The sequence below is a fragment of the Patiria miniata genome, unplaced genomic scaffold (assembly GCF_015706575.1).
Source record: "Patiria miniata isolate m_02_andy unplaced genomic scaffold, ASM1570657v1 HiC_scaffold_3, whole genome shotgun sequence".
Classification (NCBI taxonomy): Eukaryota; Metazoa; Echinodermata; class Asteroidea; order Valvatida; family Asterinidae; genus Patiria; species Patiria miniata.
In genome coordinates, this window is record NW_024037069.1 from 1,099,827 (window position 1) to 1,121,591 (window position 21,765).

The following is a 21,765-nucleotide window of genomic DNA, read 5'->3' on the forward strand; positions in this document are numbered from 1 at the left end:
TGGTGAAAAAAAGGGCATTTGAATGGAAAAAGGGAGACTTTACAAAATATATATTTATATTTGTTTGGGGGGGGGGGTGGGGGGGTGGGAAATACCCCTCCCCCCTCCCCCCCTCCCCCACCCGCTGGCTACGCCTATGTTGTAGTCGGTCATAGCTTGCGCGAAAAGAAATCGCTAGAAATCGGCTGATTCGGACTTAGATAAAATCTGTAGTTGGGACAGATTCAATTCTTAGTCGGGTCTATGTTGAAGTTGGGACCGGGATGAGCAGCACTGCTCCACGCTTGTGCTGCAGGGGCTGCGCTGTTGCAAGGAAACCACTTCTGCATCCAAATTGATCATGAAACGCATGCAAAGCTGAAGATTTGACGTTGACTTCGTGAAGTCAAGGTAAGTTACTCATGGCGTACCTACCATGGAGCCATAAATATTATATTGTGTTGTCTAAATTAATTAATGCTATTGCTAAACCCTGTGCTAAACTAACTAAGACCATCCGCAATGGCAATGTAATGCAATCATGGCAATGGCAATGGTAACCGCATTAGAAAATGTGTGAGGGCGCTGTTGATTTGGTGACCCTTTTTCTGAATTCTAGGAAATTGTGATTAATTTTGATTTTTGTGCACATGCATACTGTTCTATTTAATTTCAAATATCAGAATTTTTGACATCATGATTGCCGTCTGCCAAGTGCCATTTAAATTTTAATTATTGAAAATGAAATATTTAGGCTAAACATGTTAACCCTTTCATGCCCACATTGTTTATTGACTTGGCTCTCCCCAGGACCAAATTGTTTGCTCAGTCATGCGGAAATCACTAGAGCGTGAAAAAAATGAGCGCGAGTCTAAAACTCAATTTTTTCAACCCAAATGTTCACTGCCAAGGAGTGATTAAAATCATAGGTGTTGTGTGTAAAGTTTGTTCCTTGAACCTTACTCTTTGATGTGATGTAAAAATGAGGTCCATATGTGCACATATTAGAAAGTTATGCCTTTTTGTTCATCTGGTCCCAATTATCAAACTGCAAGCCATTTCACCACATGACCAAATGGCACTCCATACCTCAAATTGTGCGTGGATACTTCTGAAGCACTTTTCTCATTTTTTTGTAATAGTAACACTATAAATAAACCACACCAAAAGAAAGATCCGAAAACACTCTTTCCGCTGGTATATAGTTGATGTATGGGCAGCCAAACATATCAACATGCCGCCTTTCTGAAAAGTAGTGAATATGTCTGTGTTGAGAGTGTTTTGTGTGTGGTTTCCTGGTCAACTAAAGTCGCCCATGGGAACCAGCAGGGGTGTAGTTCTTGTCGACAAAAGTCGCCCATGGTAAGGAAAGGGTTAAAGCATGAATAAAAACCAATTTTTTGAGAAAATGTGAGTTTTGAATTTGAGCATTTCAATCATATTTCTGCACTCCTTTTTGTCTGCAAACATGGCAAAAGAATTATCCTGGAGTCACCATATTGGCGCAGGTAACGCTTGCAACCCGCGCGCGTTGTCCAACGCAAATTGAATGGGAGTGCGTCGAAATTGATCCTCGTCGTTTTCTTTTAGGTGGACTGACGATACCCTTTGCATTAAATGTACACATTTCGGTGTCTCAAAAAATCCCTGGTTTCAATCCATTTTCTTTGATAAGCAGATTCTGATGAATTTGTATTTTTACTATTATGTTTCAGTTTTTTTCCACAAAACCACATCAAAAAAACAGTGTAGAAAATATATAAATATATTCAAAAAGTATAATTTGCCGAATGTTCCCAAATTTTCATGTAATTTGCTGAGATGAAATTTAATTAAGACAATTAAATTTCTCCAAAACCATATTTATTATTTATTAGGCAGTGGATATTTAGCCGGAGACGGCAAACCTTTAGTAAATGTTAGCTTGCCGGATATGCGCTGAACATGCGCAGTTACTGTTTTTTTGTACTTAGACATTTTTCGGTGACAAATTTTAGTCTGGCTCCATGCCAACATTGTCGTTGTAACTTTGGTATTCACAAGATGGGAATCAGACCATTTTACAATTTTGGGCTTTATTTCCCTTTTAAAGAAAATCCTCCAGAGCCACAAATCTGAAAAAGAAAATGTAGGGAAATGTGGGGAAAAAAAAAAACTTAAAAATTTTGCCCTCAGGGATCGAACCCGGATCTTCCTGCTCATGAGATCCGTTGGTTATCTACTAGGCCACAGGTGCTACACAACCGTTGGTGGTAATTTAAAATATCTTATAATTCAGCCCTATCTTGGAGAGTACAGCGCCCTCTGTTGATAGGGATTGTCGCCGGCAATATATCCACTATCTATTTATTATGACTAAATGTACATGTAGGCCTACATACTTTGTTTTCAATTTCTTTTCCCCATCTTTTTTCTATAGTTAATTCTATCAGTTATTTGACATGTACATGTCCAAATGACGACCTTCAAGTTTTTAGTTGATAGTTACTTTCTGAAATTGACCTTTTTGCCTTGTGAATCATAATCACAGACTGAAAGATCGGATCTGCTCTAAAATTAAACCCCCGAATTATGCCTTAATAGCCACCGGCGGGGGGCCTATCCGTGATAATGACACAATGACTTCGTCGACCCATAATGCAAGGTCAAATTCATGTGCGCTAGCCGGCCAGGAAAGTGATTCACAGTCTGTTAATGACCCGTGGGACGTGTAGTCAATTAAGGTACCCATGATAGAACTTGAAGGGTTTACCAAACTGCGGGTTTGTTTTTGACGTTGGCTCCAGGATCTAGCATTTTGGGGCCCTTTGACTTGGTTGACACTGGCTCAGTATATGTAGGAAAATTATCTGTGAGAGAAACATCCATTTCTGCGGTGTGAAGCCAAGTTTTGTGGAATATCGCAGTTTAGATTAAAAGCTTTTGAAGCCACTTGAGTCGAAAGTCATGACTAAAACATAGCCGAGATTTGGGAAACGCCCTTGAAAGGGCGGCACATGAGTGATGGGAGGTCTCTATTCCTGTCCGTCTCAGCCGCGTTGGGAAGAAGTCGGAAATCATTGTGCTTCCTGGGAGCTGAGAGGGTCCGTTTCAGTGCAGATCTGCATGCGCTCTTGAAGCTTGGAGAAGAACAAGAGATTTCGTCGGCTTTCCATTATGCTTGGATGTACTGGATGGCGTGCCTTTAATGACTTGAGATGTACAACTGAAACAAAGTATGTGTGTTGCTTGTGGAGTGTCCGCTTTCATGCCATATTCCTTGGATTGACATGAGGATCGATGATAATTCTTCATGCCCTCTGTTGTCAAGTCCTGGGTTTGGGGACTGCATAACCTGTCTTCAAATGTGCGTTAATTTGCTGTTTGTATTTGACAGACCGAAAGAGGGCCTGATATGTGACTGAGGTATTCGCCAGTTATTGTTTTATCCATTGCTTGTACGGTAGTTCACATGCCTATTATCAACCTTACCAGGTAAGTGGAGATGAAACAAGGGCAGATCAAGTGGTTGGGGTGCCTCTCCTCTCCCCCCCACCCCCCCCCCCCCACCCCGACTTGATCAGTTTTAAATGTTAATGGAAAAAAATCCCAATTTTCATTTACCTCAGGCTTTCAAGTGTTCCTACTTTTCCTACTTTATTGCTAATTTGTATTTTATCCTTGCTCCTTCGTTTTCTACTTTCTTTCTTGAAATTGCTACTATTCCCTACTTTTTTGTCCCACAACTCTGAAAAATAAAATCTCATTGAATGCTTTTCATAATGGTGTTACACACTGTCTTCATAAATCAGAAAGTGAATTAAGGGCTTGGGCGCAGGAGTACTGCAACTGTATCCTTCCAAGAGCTTAGTTGAGGATGGCGCACAAGTGTTATGATTATAGAACAATGTAAATTGAGGCTTATGATGACCTGTGGACATGAGTGAGTACATTGTACAACAAAAACTACTCCTGAAAGCCCGCAAAAGTCCTACAAGTACTTTGATCCTGATTTTGTCAAAGTCCTACTTTTGTCCTGTTTTTTATTGTTGAAAATTTTGAACTTACTGTTCTCCTATTTCTTTCACCTGGGTCTGCTTGAAAGCCTGTTAGGCCAAAAAAAAAATAAGTCGGTCTCTGGTCAGCGCGCGCGTCGATTTTATTCATGCACGTCAATCTTTTTTTTCTTCCAAAATGTTCCGCGGTAGCTCCAACAGCGCCCTCTATTGCCACACCTCTTCAATTGTTTTTACCAAAGAGCACCAAGGAATGGGAAATTGCACCAAGGCAAATGATCGAGAGCACCAAGGCAAATTATGGAGGACACCAATGTACATGAGGACACCAAAAAAGCAAAATAGTACCCCACCTTGTCTGTACAATCCAAGCTTGAAAAAAAAAAAAAATTCCGCATCGCCGCGTCAATTCCGGAACTTTGGTCTGACCAGACACCGAATATTTTTTTTTTTTGGCCTTACCTTAATAACGTCATCACTTTATATAGCAAATATTGATTCATTGCTAAAGGAATTTGGTCAAATAGGATCATTTGCCTTTCGTGCATTTTATTTGTTTCCAATAATAACACCACTCCAAATTCAAAGAAGAACTAATGTTCAAAACCTTACCTGTTAAAGTTTCAGCTCACAGTGCATAATTAACAAAATTGTGAAAAACCACGCACAACCTTTTGATCACGAAGAACAATTTCGTGATTGATGGAAATCACCTACATTTCTTGATTTCATCTAAATGACAACAAGCCAGACAGAAAATTCCCACAGGGTGTTTATATAGCACCAGTAGGCCCACAATCTTCAATCCTACTTGTACTATATGTAAGCTTTTTGATAATAATTCAGTACATTTGTAGATTACTTTTTGGGATAAATTTATGCAAACAGTCCTAAACGCCTTTAGTGTACAATGAAAAAATCCCTCGTAACTTGGGATCCCTTGCAAGAAATTGAGCGTCGGTGGAACGTTGTGCATCACCAGCCTTTTTTATTTCAGGGAAAGGGGTGTTACTTTTGATGGAAGTTGAAATGCACTATTAACTTGATGATGTAGGCAGTGTGGGCTCAGCCTACGCAATCCAAAGCTCTTAACTGGAAATGATCTTCAACCAGTTCTTTTGTTTCCTACTTGAGTCATGTTTTAAGAAATAGAAATAGACAAGTTCATATTAGTGTAATCCTTGACATGCTACTGCTAGGATTTGCAAGTGTGCCATTTCATGGTTGTCGCCCTCGCTGCATTCAAAATAGATCATACAGCCGTGGACTAGCATCCCACCCAAGCAAAGCTGCTTTCTGGCAAGGGGCCATGCAGATATCGTGTACAAAAAATGACTACTTTGTTTTTCGTGAACATTGTTAAACCTCCACATGTAGCCTCCTTACAACAATGTTATGCACACAAATATGTGCTCTGATCTTCTTCAGGTCTCCTGAAGACGATACTGATCAGAATGTTGAGTTTGTGTACAACCAACCGGTTCAGGACCACATCTTCCCAAAAGAGATTTCCACATGGTGTTACCGTCTTACCGCAAACCTTCACAATTTTCATTCTACCACCACGCAAAGTTTCAAATCTTACTTTTGGGCCTATAGGCCCTATAGAACATACACCATTTTTTTCCTTTCTCTCAGCCTTAAGAACAACATTCATAATAACGCCTTTATTTTCCATTCGAAAACTAGGATCCAACATGACTACCCAAATTACATGTGACAAAAGAGTAACAAACAAATGCCATGTTCTATCTCACTGCCACATTATTCAAATGACAGGTCTTGTACTGTTGTCCCTTTTAATGTGATACTTCATACAGTATAAGGTCGTGATGTGAGTATATATGTAGTTCTGTTAATTGTGCTGCGTCCGTGGGCATCGCAAGGGGGGGGGGCACTTGGCCCCCCTCCTCCCCCGGGAAACGAAAAAAAGGACAAAAAAAGGATTGCTGTTAATTTGATGGGGGGGGGGGGGTGGTAGGGCAAATGCTCCCCCGCTCATGCTCGGAAAAGTGATGAATTGAGAATATACATTGTATAATGAAAAAGTTAAGGAATTTTGGGGAAAAATTTGCTTTGCGCCCCCCCCCAGAAAAAATCCTGGCGACGCCCATGGCTGCGTCCACTTTCTCCTGGCATTGCCCATAGTCTTTTGGGGCGTGTAGGGTAAATGCACTTTCTGCCACTAGAAACAAACAGGAGACAGAATTTGTGGGTGAGCTGATATGAGTAGGATTTATAACTTTCTTGATAGCAATAGTGTCAGGCCAACGGTAACCAAGTTTAATTCCAGTGTGTCAGTCAGTTTTCTGGGCTGTCATTGTGTGAGAGCTTGCTGAGCTCCACCCTGAAATGTTCCCCTTAATGTGTGAAGTTCTATGCGTCACTCCTGATAAGAAACTTCCTTGCAGAGTCTGTTGCCAATTACATGTACGTGAAAAAAAATTGCGGTTGGAGATTGAAAAGACTTGTTTTCCAAGTTGGACACTTCAATACAGGACTTGACGATAAGGCACATACCGGTACACCCCTTGCACGTCAGTGTGTGATTTTTTATTTGAAGAATATATTCTGAAAAGAAACAATTATTGTTTTTTCTTTTTTTTGCAACTTAAAATCCACAAGAAACTCATCTTTATTGGGCTGGTAAAAGAACACTTTGTCGCAGTGTGATACATGTAAGAGGAATTCTTTGCACACCTGGCTGTTATGAGTTCATTGTTTGGAGGTTTTTCATTGCTTTTGTGAGTTTCTTGAGATACACGTACATTGTATATTATTGAAATTCTTTGGTACGGTATTTTCTCTGACTGTACCTGTACAATGTATAAAAATCCATGCAACCTACATTCTTCTTTCTTCAAAAATTGCTGCTGCACACATGGGCGTCGCCAGGTTTTTTTTTTTAGAGGGGGGCAAAACATATTTTTGCCAAAAATGCATGTATTTCTCAAAATATTCTCGATTTATCAGTTTTAGAGGGGGCAGGGACATTCCCCCCCCCCCCCCCAACCCATTAAATTTACACCACTATGACTTCAAGCCTCTTTTTCTTTTCTTTTTTTCTCTTTTTTTCCTTCCTTCCTTTTTTGTTTTGTTTTTGTTTTTGTTGCTTTTCCGAGTGGGGGGGGGGGGGGGAGGCAAAGTGCCCCCCTTGCCCCCCCTCGCGACGCCCATGGCTGCACAACTGTTTTACTTTTTATACTGCATGTGTAATTATGATTTATTTTCAGAATCCCCTTCAGAAAAAGTATAGAAATCAAAAAGAGATTAAGTACTACCCATTATTCAGAAATGAGTTGAGCACTTGGGTAGGCTAATCTGTAAATCACAAATAGAAACCATTACTTAGGTCATGGGTCAGTCTGTAAATGTGATCTTTTTTTGGTGTCCCTGTAACACCTGACCTTAAATTTGTAATTGCCATACAAGTATAACTAATATTGACTTCAACCTTTTGTTTATTTGTTTGGAAGGAGATACCAGTACATGTACACGTATGTAGAAGGCCTTAAGAACGTGGCCTGAATAATTTACAAAACAGATGAAACGGGCTGTGACACAAACAAATATGGACCCCCAAATTTATGGAATGACCGTGGTACCATGTGCCCTGTCACCAACTTGTAAAAATTGTATTTGTTCCCGAATGACACGTGCCCACGAGCATGGCACTACCTCAACAATTGATGTCCTCTAAGTTCTTTGTGTTGTAGTGACCAAATAGGTCTGTCATAAAACATAGTCAAATTCAATTGTGTTTCCTCTTTGGTTCTGTTAGCGCGACATCAGGTGCGCCCAAGCGGGGCTCAGCCATGGCTGTCCATACTGAGCAACCAACGCAGCTGGCCTTCCAAGAGATATTGGGAGTCTTTAGCAACAACATCTACACGGCTGTCGCAGCGGACACATACTCCTACAGTCCGGAAGAACAAGTCATTCAGGTCGTCTCTATTGATGTTTCAAACACTGACCCACTGAGTACGACACTGGATGAGAATTTGGAGGACAATTCCGTCATGGGACCGACGACAGATAGACTGTCGGGAGAGATGGATTGCACGAGGGTTCCGGATTCGACAGTTCAGGAGGGAACGTTTTTTACGAAGCCTGAAAACTGGGACCCAATTTTAAGAAACTCGGATCCAATGTTGAGAAACTCTGATCCCTTGAGCTCTCTGGATCATCTTGAGAAAACTGACATTGACCAGGATGATTCCAGAAACTCAGGTTCATTAAGCATTGTGGATCCTCTTGATTACAATGACCCGTTAAATACTATGGAACCATATGCAGAAATACTGAAACCGCGGGGCTTGTTTTCCCAAAAGACTGAAATCGTCAGCAGTTCATCTACTGAAGCGATCGTCAACCAACCAACTTCAAACTTTCCTGATCCCACGAGGATTTGTGATGCATTGCCAGACATCCCAGCTACAAAACCGGTTCCGAACTACGTGTCTGTTCACCGAAAGCAGCCCGAGAAGTTGGCAGTGACACCGGAGAGGGACCAGCGAATCACGCGGGTCGCCGCCATCTTGCGGGGGGACTACGGGCACAGCAACACGAATCAGAGCAACCAAGATGGGCTGGGCTTGTTAGAATACATCGATGATGGCTACTCCACCATCAGCAAGTACCGCGACGACAAGGAGGATGACGGCAACGGCGATTGGCGACAGCCTCCCGAGATCTCAGGAAAACAATCCGAGTCTGTCTTGAGACAGCCCAAGAGTCACGCGTCCGGTCCCAGCAACAGCAGCAGCACAACGCGGCTCAGCTCTTGCGCATTCGGACTGGAAATCAACACTAGCAGACAGAAGCTCTTACGTGACGATAAGGTTCTCTCTTGCACCTTCTCGTATCTTGGCTCTTGTCCTTCCAATTTTTTTTTTTGGATCTGCTCCTGCATGTAGTTGCCTGCTTTCCCACAGCATTGCCTCAATCTTGTATTTTTACCACTGCCTCCTGGAACCCGCATCTTTAGGTTCTCCACTTTATTTTACGTAGTCTTGTGCACTGCCATTCTGTTTTAAATTGCTGTTACGTTGTCTGTTTAATGAACCTTAGATTATCGTTTTTGAAATGTTTCGATAAATCTCTTCTGTCCCCTTTCCCATTTCTAGAGTCTTCATTTCCAAGTCTAAGATAGATAGATAGATAGATAAACTTTATTAAAATCCAAAACTGGAAATTACATGTTGTCGTCTCTCATTAAAAATATAAAAAATTCAACATACGCTACAATATTCAGGAAATAAATACACAATCACATCAAAACATTACAATTGCACACAGTATAAAGCACTAAAAACTTTAGAGCGTAAAAAAGCACATGTGAAATTAATGCAAAACCCATTCCCAAAGTAGAACCAGAATAAAGGACTAAGTATAAAAATTATGTCAAAAACTGTGAAAACCCGTTGCTTCTCAGATACCAGAATAAATTAATCCTTTGGATAAAAATCATCTTGTAAAATCATCATTATGACACTTAATGGCCCTGCCTGTGAAAAATGAAGAATATCGGTTTGTGTGTGCAACCACTGGTCTCTGTCTTCTGCTGCGTGGAATGATGTTATCCTTAAATCGGTTGTGGAGCGGATGCTCAGCATCTCCCCACACCAGTTGTAGCTTGTCACACAGCATGCAGTGAAATAACATCAAGTATTTTATGCATTCACAAAACTGTAAAAGAAAAGTTAATTGAAATTATCAACTTTTGTCTGCATGTTACCATTATGTGACGGTGTTAAAAATGTCTTTTTCCAAGGAAGGACACATGCTGCTCAACTGTTTTGATACACAGTCCCGTTAAATCCAAAAATCGTTTGTCTTTCAGCAAGAATACCGGTTCATGTAAGTCAGCATGTTTAAGTCAGTGTTTTGTAAAAAAAAGGTTAAAAGTTGAGAGGTGGAAAGATATCCACAGTTTTTTGGGATCACCTCTTCCGTGTTTTCTGTTCAGGTCCCAGTTTGAATAAATTATGAATAAAATTGCATGTTGGTGTATGTACAAATGTATGATATGTTTATTTGAGCATGTCTTGGCATGCAACTTTGTGTTTATGTAGAAATAATTGCTAAATTATAATTTTTTTACCCTTGCCCTAATACGTGTTTTTATATATGCCCTATATACAGGGTGAGTAAAAAAAACCCAACGAATCCCCATTGTTTTAGTGAAGTTCTGCATGTAGCACTTTCAAAATCTAGGATATGAATTAAAGCCCCATTCATGTCATAAGCTTTCTTTTAGTACAAGAATCATCATTCAAATGACTCATGTACTTTTCAATATAGGGATATGTGTGAATTGTTTTTGTTTTGCTGAAAGAACGCACACCTTTTTTGTGATCCGTGGACAGAACTTTCAAACGGTGGTTGTGTTTAAAATTCTGTAACTTGAAAAGTACATGTGTCATTTGAATGATTCTTGTACTAAAAGAAAGCCTTTAAATTGGGCTTTCATGTCCTAGATTTTGAACGTACTACATGCAGAACTTCAATAAAAGTAAAACAATAGTCTCGACATTTGGGTTTCGTTTTTTTTTTACTCACCCTGTACATGACCCCTCAGAAAATTTCCAGTTGTCATGAAAACAGACTTTTTGTTGATATGCATGATTGTCTCTTATGGACCGTTCCGGTACATGCACATACATACTGGTACATGTACATATATGTATTTGGCTACATGTACATGTAATAAATAACACAAACAAGGAATGTGATGGAAAAACCTGCACAATTCTGTTAAAATATGTACGTTTTTCTGTTTGCTTTATTTTTTTATGGGGGGGGGGGGTGGCAGTAAAAAAATGCCCGTGTCATATTTTAGTAACCTGCCAACTGAAGTGTCAACAGTTAGTGCTTATCACATTCCATTGTATCATGGAGGAAGTGTTCTTATTCCGCCATGAATGATGATTGTATATAGCTCCATTCATCATTGTACGGGTTCATTTTTAATGCGGACTACGTCATGGGGAATTCCTAGTTGTTGCAACACTCGGTTATTCCCAGTGTAAACATAATCCTATACCAATAACCATGCTCAGTGTTCCCAGTGTAAACATAATCCTATACCAATAACCATGCTCAGTGTTCCCAGTGTAAACATAATCCTATACCAATAACCATGCTCAGTGTTCGTGTATACTCACCACAATTGTACCGTTGTACTTGGAGCCGTTTTACAGATGATTTACATGTACATGTAGACTTTGGCATTAATTGAAAGCAGAAAGGTTGTCAGTGTGTACTGGTTCAACAAAATAAATTGTGGTTTCAAGTGATTTTCGAAAGGTAGGAATTACTAGGGTAATGTACGTACATGTACGTGTTCATGTATTTGTACATGTACTGTGTACATGTACCGGTTGGTGTACATGTACATGTACATGTATTTCATAGATAGAGCACAGAAAGAACAAGAAATATTTGCTTAGCAGTGCAGTAAATAAGCAACTAGCTTATATTGTATGCAGTTTGGAATGCTTAAGACTGGTTCACAGTAGTGCACAAATCCGCTAATAGCTGATCTGCTTATCACAGGAAATTAATTAATTAGTGAAATTACACGCATGTCTACGGTAGCGGCTGCATGCAGCCACTTCCCATAGACTCATGTGTAATTTTAAGCCGTCATCCAAATAATTTGGACATAGCCCTACATTGTAATTTTTGTGCAGTTTAGATGTATGCTTGTGACTGGTTCCCAGTGGAATTTGCTGAGAGCACAGAAAATACATATGTAATTTGCTTTACAAAAACAGCTGGGAACCATGCAGCCAAAATGTTAGATTACGAGTCGTGCATTAATAGACAACCTACATGTAGCTAGACCTGCCATTTGGCTGAAATTTCCGTTATTAAAAACAATGCGTCCTATCCAATTCGTTAGTGTGACATTTAACCCACGCCCACTACACATTACATGTAAGTAGCATTGGAACCAATGCAATTGGAAGTAAACTTGAGGGTTTATTCCATGGGCGTTAGTAATCAGTGGTACGTGCCCGTGTGTATGACAAAGTCACTAACGAACCGGATAACTGTTATGTTACGCAAACGCTCATTGTTAGCATGTGAACGCGTAAGGGGACAGCCGCACGGCGGGCGCGGGTTATTACAAACCAAATGAGTGTTCAGGTACATTTGTAACATTGACATGTGTATTATTTTTCTATCGGAAACAAAATGCAACGGAAAAGTATACTGCAGGTCTAGATTGTTAGATGTCTGTGGTTGCAACATTGGCTGCAGAACTCAACCGTGCCTTTCACTTGCACGTACATGTACAAAAAAAAGTACTACGTCACCATGCATAATTTTTTTGTTTAGGTCCGCTTTGGCACCCTGGATCCGCGTAAGATGGAGGACGTTACAAGCTCGGTGTTACGTAATGGATGTTACGTGAACCCATGGGACACGTGGAAGGAACCGTCTTGCGGCAGTGGTTTCAAGTTCATGTGCACGCGCAGTGAAAGACTGCCTTCTAAACAGGTAGGATTGGGAGGGGGGGGGGGTGGGGGGTGACGGATTGACACAAACCGCTATTGAAGTATTTCAGCCGAAGAATGTTCTATTTGAAGCTTTATGCAATGTGCAAACACGGTTAATTTCATTCAGTCAGTAGGGTCAGTGATGAGTGTAATTATGTTAACCTGCAACATACAACATACACATGTTTAGGACTAGTTGCCAACGTTAAAAAAACATCGGTAGTCACTTTCTAAATAATCTACTAGTCTCGTTATGCTGCGACTAGTCATTCCACTTGGCCGTGACTCACAGTTACAGTGTGACTACCGATCTTTGCCCTGTGACTTACCGGTAGTAGTTGCACTGCACTGCACGGTAACTTGTAAGTCCGAATGACCAAAGAAAATGACCAGAAAGTTTGTACCCCCATGCATTTGCAATACATGTAGACTGCTTTCACTTCTTGCCGCCAGTCAAGATGCATCGTCACGCTAACAATACGGCATCGTCAAGCAAACAAGCAGAAACGAAAGTCAACCAAATGCTTCTAATAATGGGGTAATAATGATGTAGCGCCTTGAGCACCAGTCCTGGTGGATACCGTACGTGCGCTTTATAAATATCCACTATTATTATTATTCCCTATGCAGATAGGATTTTAAACTGTACTTCATAAATACCTCAGACAGTTTAGCCATTCCCATTGGTCGAGAGCCCGTCACGTGGCCGGTATTAAACGGATGATAAAGACATGGCTAGCTGGTCTTAAACACTTTTCCAGTGTCACAATAAAATGTGGACTCCTAAAAATCCAGTGCCTCTTACCGTTTCATTGGTTGAACGTTCACAATCCTCACGTAGGCATGCGCAACACTACAAGCGAGACAGAATTTTATAGTTCTAAATTCAAAACGCAACACCCCAGGTGCGTTCTGCGTGACATCGCGCAGAACATGCTACGCGCGCGTCAATCTCCATAAAAGGGTTGTTTACATCTTACTCGCCAGCTGAACACTCCATTATTTTGCTAGAGGGGTTTTTCAAAAAGCATGAAGTGAACTTGTTGAACAAAATCGGGATTTTTTGAACGAATTATTTGATATTTTATTACGGATAAGGTATTTATGAATGGGAATAAATAGGTGCTCGGTCGGTATTTATCACTCTGTTTAATACCGCTTAGAGTCTGGGTGCTGATAATTACCCTCGCCTCCGGCTCGGGTAATTATCAGCACCCAGACTCTAAGCGATATTAAACGAGTGATAAAAACCTCCGGAGCACACATTTATTCCCTTATTGAATGTGCCAAGTGAATTTGAAAGTCTAACAGTTTCAGGTAGGGAATTAGCTTGAGAAAGTGATTTTTTTGTAAATCAGTGATTTAAATCATAGTGATTTAAATCAAACAAACAGAGTACGTAGTTGTGTACTCAAAATGAAATAGTTTTTAATACAACATTCCTGCCAACATTAGGCAAACATGGAAGACATTTGCGATGGCCTTTAATTCAAAACATCCCTTGGTGAACGGTGGCTTGTGACTCATTTCCGAAAGCTTGGTCACATCATCGTCAGCTCATGTTATTTCTTGACAGTACATTTGTGTAACTACCGTCTTAGTAAGCTGCTCAGTCAAAAGTAAAAAAAATAAAAACCCTGATAACCAACCACCTACACATATTTCAGTTTAACCAAACAATTAGTGCATGTACCTACCGGGGTAGTATAGCACTTAGTATTTTCCATCATAAATTAATAAAACCATAGAGTACGCCTTTGGGAGGTAGAGGCAGTATTACAGGCAGGGCAGTTTGGGGCGGTACAGGGTTGAACCCTTTAACGTTCCAGAATCGGCAAAGCTCCTAGGTTTTGCAGGAGTTGTGATGGATTCAGTCTGAATGGCAAAGTTCTCATTGCTTGTCAAGCATACGCTTACATTGTACGTTCTACTTGTAGTGAGAGACCAAGTTTTATGTTAATCACGTGTGGAATGCGCATTGGAAGAAATTTACACAAAAACGAAATAGGGATTCAAATTAAATAGTGTTCCAGCTTCTGAAAATACACCAGCAAGATTCAAGAATGTGAATTTAATATACACTTTGCCCTTCACCAACATGATTTTTATAAAAACTGTACGCTCTGTATTGTCTGAGAACTCATGAGGAAAAATTGACAAGCTTAAATACTTGGGCAGGACATGAGCCCATGATCCTCAAGGTGCCTGCTGCTACATGTACATGTAACTAAATGAGACTGGTGCAGAGGCCTAGCAAAATGAGCTAAGTGATCAGGTGGTAAGACGTCTGCACTTGTAAGCAGAAGGTCATGGCTTGGAGTCCCACCTGAATTTAGCTAAAGCCATGAAAGCCCTCGGACAACACCAAATGTACATTGTTTATAAAGTGATGTTGGTGAAGGGCAAAACCCAATATTAAATTTATATCACCATTATGCAAAGCTTCAGCCTACAGTTGTGATTCATGAATCTGTTTTAAATCTTACAGGAGCTTGATCTGAATCTACCCGTGGTGACCCCTGACTTTAATAAGATTTGTGCCCCGCCCAGCTCTGGCATCAACGTCACATGGTTTGGGCATGCGAGCCTCCTGGTCCAATTCGACGGCGTCTCCATCCTGACCGACCCCATCTTCAGTAGCTTCTGCGGGCCGGCTTCCCTAGTGGGCTACCAGCGCTACCGACCGGCGCCCTGCACAGTCGACCAGCTGCCCAAGATCCACGCCGTGGTCATCAGCCATTCTCACTACGACCACTTGGACCTACCGACGGTGAAGCAGCTCAACAACCGCTTTGGCAAGGACCTGAGATGGTTCGTCCCCATCGGTTTGAAGGACTGGTTCATTAAGACTGGCGTAGAGGACGTTATCGAGCTGGACTGGTGGCAGGCGAACTGCATCCCGTCCCACAGTAAGGTCGCTTTCACCTTCACCCCAGCCCAACACTGGTCCATGCGCAAGGGCTATGACAGGAACAAGAGTCTGTGGGGGAGCTGGTCTATCATTGGACCCAATCACAGCTTCTTCTTCGCAGGAGACACGGGCTACTGCGAAGCATTCAAGGAGATCGGGCAGAGGTACGGCCCATTTGACTTGGCTGCCATCCCCATCGGAGCTTACAAGCCTAGGTAATGTACAAGTTTTTCATTCCCATTTCATTAACCGTAACCAGCTAGGGTACGACATTTTGGCTGAAAAAACCTGCAGCGACATGCAACACTTGTCAAAATGACGAGCCTGTTCAGAGAAGTGAGATCCATCAGGTCAAAAGTCTCTAGGCCAAACTGCCTCAGAGTCTGTGGTTGCTAACTGCAACATGATAAACCTGTTACATTGTTAAATGAGACTAGCTTTTCAGAATTGGCCGTTTATGGGCTGGTGTCGATGGCTCAATGCAGCAAGGTCCCACAGACAATTACTCCTGATGATGGACTGTGTTGAATCTGGTAGGGTTAGGGTTAACAGCTGTTCATTCTGTGATCCACAGGTTTTAGAAGTTGGAATTTTTATGCCCCGCGGCGAAGCCGAAGGGGCATTCTGTTTCCGCCTTGTCCTTCCGTGGGTGGGTGTGTGTGTGGGTGGGTGGGTGAGCTTGTCTTACATACGCAGTGTGGACTTCCGAACAAAAGACGTCCACATAATGTAGGTAGCAGCGACGAAGTGTGGACTTGCCCACGTCCACACAGTGTTTCCCCATTTCTGGAAAACAGGTTTAGAGGCATTTTTGGGTTAGGTTTATCTGTAGCAGAATGAAGAGAAACACTAAAGGGAATCATTGAAAAAAAATTGGGTTGTAAGAGTTTTCACAGTTTGAGAAAAATTAGTTTTTCCACTGGTGTTCCTTAACTACACGAAAAGAAAGGAAAGTCCACACTAGGTATGTGAAACAAGTCTGGGTGTGTGGGTGGGTGTGTGTGTCCGGACAAATCTTGTCAGCGCGTTAACTTGAGAAATACTTAACATATGAACTTCAAATTTGGTTTGTGTATTGTTCTTGGTAATCCTAACAACCCTTTTGCATTTGGGGCCGAAAGGTCAAGGGTCAAGGTCACAGTGACTAAAACAAAAGAAATTTTGTCAGCGCGATAACTTGAGAAATACTTTACATATGAACTTCAAATTTGGTTTGTGGATTGTCCTTGGCAATCCTAAGAAGCCTTTTGCATTTGGGGCCAAAAGGTCAAGGGTCAAGGTCACAGTGGCAAAAACAAAAGAAATTTTGTCAGCGTGATAACTTGAGATATACTTTACATATGAACTTCAAATTTGGTTTGTGGATTGTCCTTGGCAATCCTAAGAAGCCTATTGCATTTGGGGCCAAAAGGTCAAGGGTCAAGGTCACAGTGGCTAAAACAAAAGAATTTTTGTCAGCGCGATAACTTGAGAAATACTTTACATGTGGACTTCAAATTTGTGGATCGTTCTTGGTAATCCAAATAGGCCTATTGCATTGGGGGTCGAAAGGTCAAGGGTTAAGGTCACAGTGGCTAAAACAATAGAAATCTTGTATTCTGAGATCATAGGGATTAGGGATTAATTCATATAAAACCTACAGAAGACACTAATGCTGTCAATGAACGTTTCATGTGACCAAGGTACATGTAAGTTGATGTTAAAAGAGTGTTGTTATGTCATGGAAACAGTCACGGTTGCGGGGCATTTGTGTTTGTAAACACACCTGACTTGTTTTTCAAATAATGTTGCCGCAAAGTTTTTGTCATAGATTTTGGACGGACTAGTTTGAAGTTGGTTATGTTGGTGGTGCCATTTACACAGTTGTAATAGGTCACATGCAACCACGGTCAAATCCTGGGACTAAAAAACAAATGGGAGGGCTCAAGCCTTGACGTAAAAAACATATGACACGTAACCATGACTGAATTTCTGAGCTGCACCTTCGCTAAACATTCACAAAACACGAAGTCAGTTTGGAATGCAGATTAGAGTTTTAGTGCCCACAACACTCTTTATTTTCCTCAGAGCTTTCTTGAGCCCCCAGCATGTCAACCCGCCCGAAGCCGTGCAGCTCCATTTGGACATTCATGCAAAGCAATCCGTGGGCATCCATTGGGGAACATTCCAGCTGGGAAAGGAGGTAGGTACCAGACCACCGATATGTATGGACTTGGTGCAGGACGAGTAGATGGTGCCTCGTCACCGCTCGCGGCACGTTGCGTGTTCATATAAGTTTGAGCATGCATGGCACAAAGTAGGCATCATTAATTTCATTATTATGCGCAGATGTCATATCGTCTTGGTTTGAGTGCTAGGCATACAGCCGCAACGCGTTCCAGTCGCTCTCTCAGGACAGTGTAAATTGTAGACCTTTCCTTCCTTTGTTAGATTTGAGCGCCATTTTGTATGGGTTGCCACAGAGTCATAAATTCAAACTGTGGTTCGCAAAAGATTTGGCCTAAAAAGTCAATAATGTACTTTAATAATTATACTTTTTTCTTCAATGTTGACATTCCGTAATATGCCAACCTTTCAAAAAGAGTCTATATGGACAGTTTGCTTTTCCTATCATCAGAAGACTCCAAAAACATTGAGTTTCCACCTTCCAAAACGTTGAGTTTCCATCGGTTCTTCTCAGAACAACACAAACTCACAAAAGCGGGTTTACTTAGATGCTGTGCATGTCACCACGATGTCATCCTTCTTTCAAAGACTTTGTGATTGATCCATCATCCATCTCATGTCTTGGCAGGGTTACTTGGCCCCACTTGAGGACCTCAAGATTGCCCTGGATGAGGCCCGTCTGACGGACCAGGACTTCTTCACCCTGAAGCACGGGGAGACCAGACTGTTGGCAGAAGAAGAGGATCAAAGAGGAGAGTGAATCCACCTGATGAGATCCCGATAGCCACGTTTTTGGTTATGGCTAAGGACAATGGCGCTCTCATAACGCACAGCCATGGTCAAATGAGACAACATACTCATTGCGACATGGCTTTTATTGACACATTGACACATTATTAACAGTTTTTGTTCAACAGTTTACTTAATGTATGGTATGTGCCTCTTGCGCAAAGTGCTCAAAATCTCCTTATATGGAAATTATCACGTGCAATGTGGTGCAGAATGCAGTAATTGTGTTTTTAAAAGTGGCCGGTATTTTATCAGCCATTTAAAACCACCCACGTGACAGGCTCATTACCAATAGGAAATGGGTAAACTGTCGCAGGGATTTATGTATGTATATTATCAGTCAGCATATATATCTCACAATTCTCAAAATGTACACATGTAAATACATCCTGTTCTTGGAATGGATATTATTTTTTTTACCCTGACTTTTCCGTACCTTATTACAAAACTATAATTGTGACTTTGTACGTTTTTTATTCTTTTTCTTCGAAGTTTATGTTTTTGATCTTGAAGGAACAACAATTGAAGCAAGTTATTGTGGTAGCTTTAAATTTTGTAAACTTAAATAAGATACTATTAATTAAACAATCACAGTAACCCTTTCAGTTAAAAAAAATACCCTAAAGATAGTCCACCTCCATATTCTACACCCCTAAATACTACCCGTTTTTTTTTTACAGGGCAATAAAAATAGCATCAGGCATTTGTTTGCATAAATTACTATCTGTTAATATTTGCCATGACAATTGGAAAAGCAAGGTACATTTGTTTGTAACAAAAAATCTAAAATGACTTGAAGACTGCAACATTAGCTAAAATACAACCATGATTTTAGAGAAACACTAAAAATTCAATTAGAATGAGCAAAAACCTACTTTTCGCAATCGAGAGATTCAAAAAAATGACCAAAAACAAGTGCCAAAACTTAAACAAATCCAAATGCCACAAATGAAACATGTGTACCATTTTGAAGCATCTTCCTGTATTTGGTTTTGTTTGAAATATAGTTTATTTCTTATAATGTTCAACATAGCTGTTACTTTCAAGTTAAAAAAAAAGAGAGTTTATTTGAGTATGCCGGGCACCATGGTGTTCCGAGCCAGTTTCTGCTAGAGCAATACAAATTGATGAACAATTTGACTTTATAAATTATTGTAGTGACTAACTGATTCATTTTATGAGAATTGAAATTCACTTTACTATTAATCATAGCTTTTACGAACACTAATGAGTTGTCTAAAATATTCATCTATACGGATCCGGTACCTCCACAAACTGCCTAATTCTAACTATTTCTTAGCATTAAAGCCATATTTTTGTGCGATTCAAAAGAGCCCACCTTTTTGATGCTCAATATGTTACTCATTTAAATATGTACAGAAAAAAATCAACAAGAGTTTAAAATGAACCTGTTTTAAAATAGTCCTTATTAAAATGTGTGTTTGTGAATGTATATATTTTGTGGAATTTCCAAAATATGCAGTTTGTGAATTGAAAACTGGTTGTAAATGCCAGAATGTTGCTTAAGCTATGGGCAGCTGTGCAATTACAGAATGTTTTCAATTATCTGTCGAAAATGCTGTTTACAGAAACTTTAATTGTGAAGCTATGCTAATCAATTGCAGCTAAACTATTAAAAATAAACTATGTTGATTCAGTTGCATAATTAAAGCTTGTTCCTATGATGATATGTGTTCAGTTCATTAAGGTAACCCCTCATTTGTGCAGGAACTAGATCTGAAGGGGATTCGTACATTTCAGTGTGTGTTTTTTTTTGTCAACAGTTTTTTTGTAACAGCTCAGTGGAAGTATTCAAAACTTGTCTCGAAAGTGGCATTAAAAGTCGCTATCATTCTAATTGCCCATACTACGGGGTTTTTTTGGGGGGGGGGGGTGTAGGGGGCGCACCCCCATAAGAAATCCCCCTAGCTGGCTATTTTAATGCCCAGTGTTTTATTTGTTTAACTCATTCCAAAAAAAATTATGAGCAAATAAAAAAAACCCCTAGAGACTCCTTATTTCTTAAAGTATGGTATCTGAACTGTGTATTATTGTATTGGTACATGCTTACTTATACCATAGAGCAAGGACCTTGCTCTATGCTTATACTGCTATAAAAATCAAATCAAAGTGGTTAAAGATATAGTCCATCATTTGTAAATGTGCATTTTGTTCGTTTGAAGCAACAAAAGGGCTCAAGATCTAAAGAAGGGTGCTGAACAACTAACCGGATGAAGTTTCAGCTCAGCTTCAGCTGTATATTCCGAGAAAAACGGCATTCTAGGATCTCAATTTCAAATCAAAAGTTACTGAATCATGTTTTGAATTGTTTTGAATTGCAGCTTTACACGCGACGTCGCGCACTGATCCGACGAATTATAGCAACCGCGCGCGCGTGTGCGTCTTGCCAAGTTGCGCGCGCTTCGCCGAATAACAGGCGAACTACTAATTTAAATTTTCCTGGAAAGGCCTTCTTTCGTTGATTACTTCAAAATGACAGCTTTCCAGAAAGAATAATTTCACAGGGAGTTTAGTTCCCTTACTATCTTTTAACCTAGTTTGTTTTTCAACAATAATTACGCCAGTTACTTTTCGGATGGCTGCAAATGATGGACTATTATCTTTAATGAAAATAACGTCAGCTGGTAATACAAGTACGTTGTGCCTAGTCTGATATTTCCACAAATGTAACAATGCCTTTAAATTGACTAGTGGTTTGAAGTAAGATAAGATACAGTCGAGACAATCACAAGGAATGTCTGAATTAACAGGAGATGAACAATGACAAAGGAGTATTGTTATTCATTGGAGTAGGCTGACTTGAGATTGGCATTGTTGACTACTATAGGAAGGACTCGATTTTGACCGACAAGAAATTCAAACAAATGCCCGTTTTTGTGTGTCATTTCATTTTTGGGAGTATGAATTATTACCATATACTTTTCAGTTGACTTGCAAGCTTGAAATTCCTGGGGGAGCACGTTTTGTGTAAATTTAATACCCACGGGGTCCAATAACAAAATGATTGTAAATGTGACGTTTTCTGAATGTAATAGCAGACCTAAAGTCCTTACTTCTCATTCGGGTTTGTCCGGTAAATAATAAGGGAATAAATGTGTGCTCGAGAGGTTTTTATCACTCTGTTTAATACCGCTTAGAGTCTGGGTGCTGATAATTACCCGAGCCGGAGGCGAGGGTAATTATCAGCACCCAGACTCTAAGCGGTATTAAACAGAGTGATAAATACCGACCGAGCACATATTTATTCCCATTCATAAATACCTTATCCGTAAAAAAATATCAAATAATTCTTTCAAAAAATCCCGATTTTGTTCAACAAGTTCACTTCATGCTTTTTGAAACATCCCTCTAGCAAAATAATGGAGTGTTCAGCTGGCGAGTAAGATGTAAACAACCC

The 21,765-nt window shown here is 40.4% G+C and overlaps 1 protein-coding gene across 1 annotated transcript; it reads left to right on the plus strand.

Annotated features, from left to right (window-relative positions):
• Positions 1-228: 228 nt before the first annotated feature.
• On the plus strand, positions 229-20,374 carry LOC119736965 (N-acyl-phosphatidylethanolamine-hydrolyzing phospholipase D-like). Its single transcript, XM_038211011.1, has 6 exons — positions 229-390; positions 7,756-8,815; positions 12,321-12,482; positions 14,970-15,607; positions 17,460-17,574; positions 18,187-20,374. The coding sequence occupies exons 2-6, from the start codon at positions 7,790-7,792 to the stop codon at positions 18,316-18,318; spliced, it is 2,073 nt and encodes a 690-aa protein (XP_038066939.1). The 5' UTR covers positions 229-390; positions 7,756-7,789; the 3' UTR covers positions 18,319-20,374.
• The last annotated feature ends 1,391 nt before the right edge of the window (positions 20,375-21,765 follow it).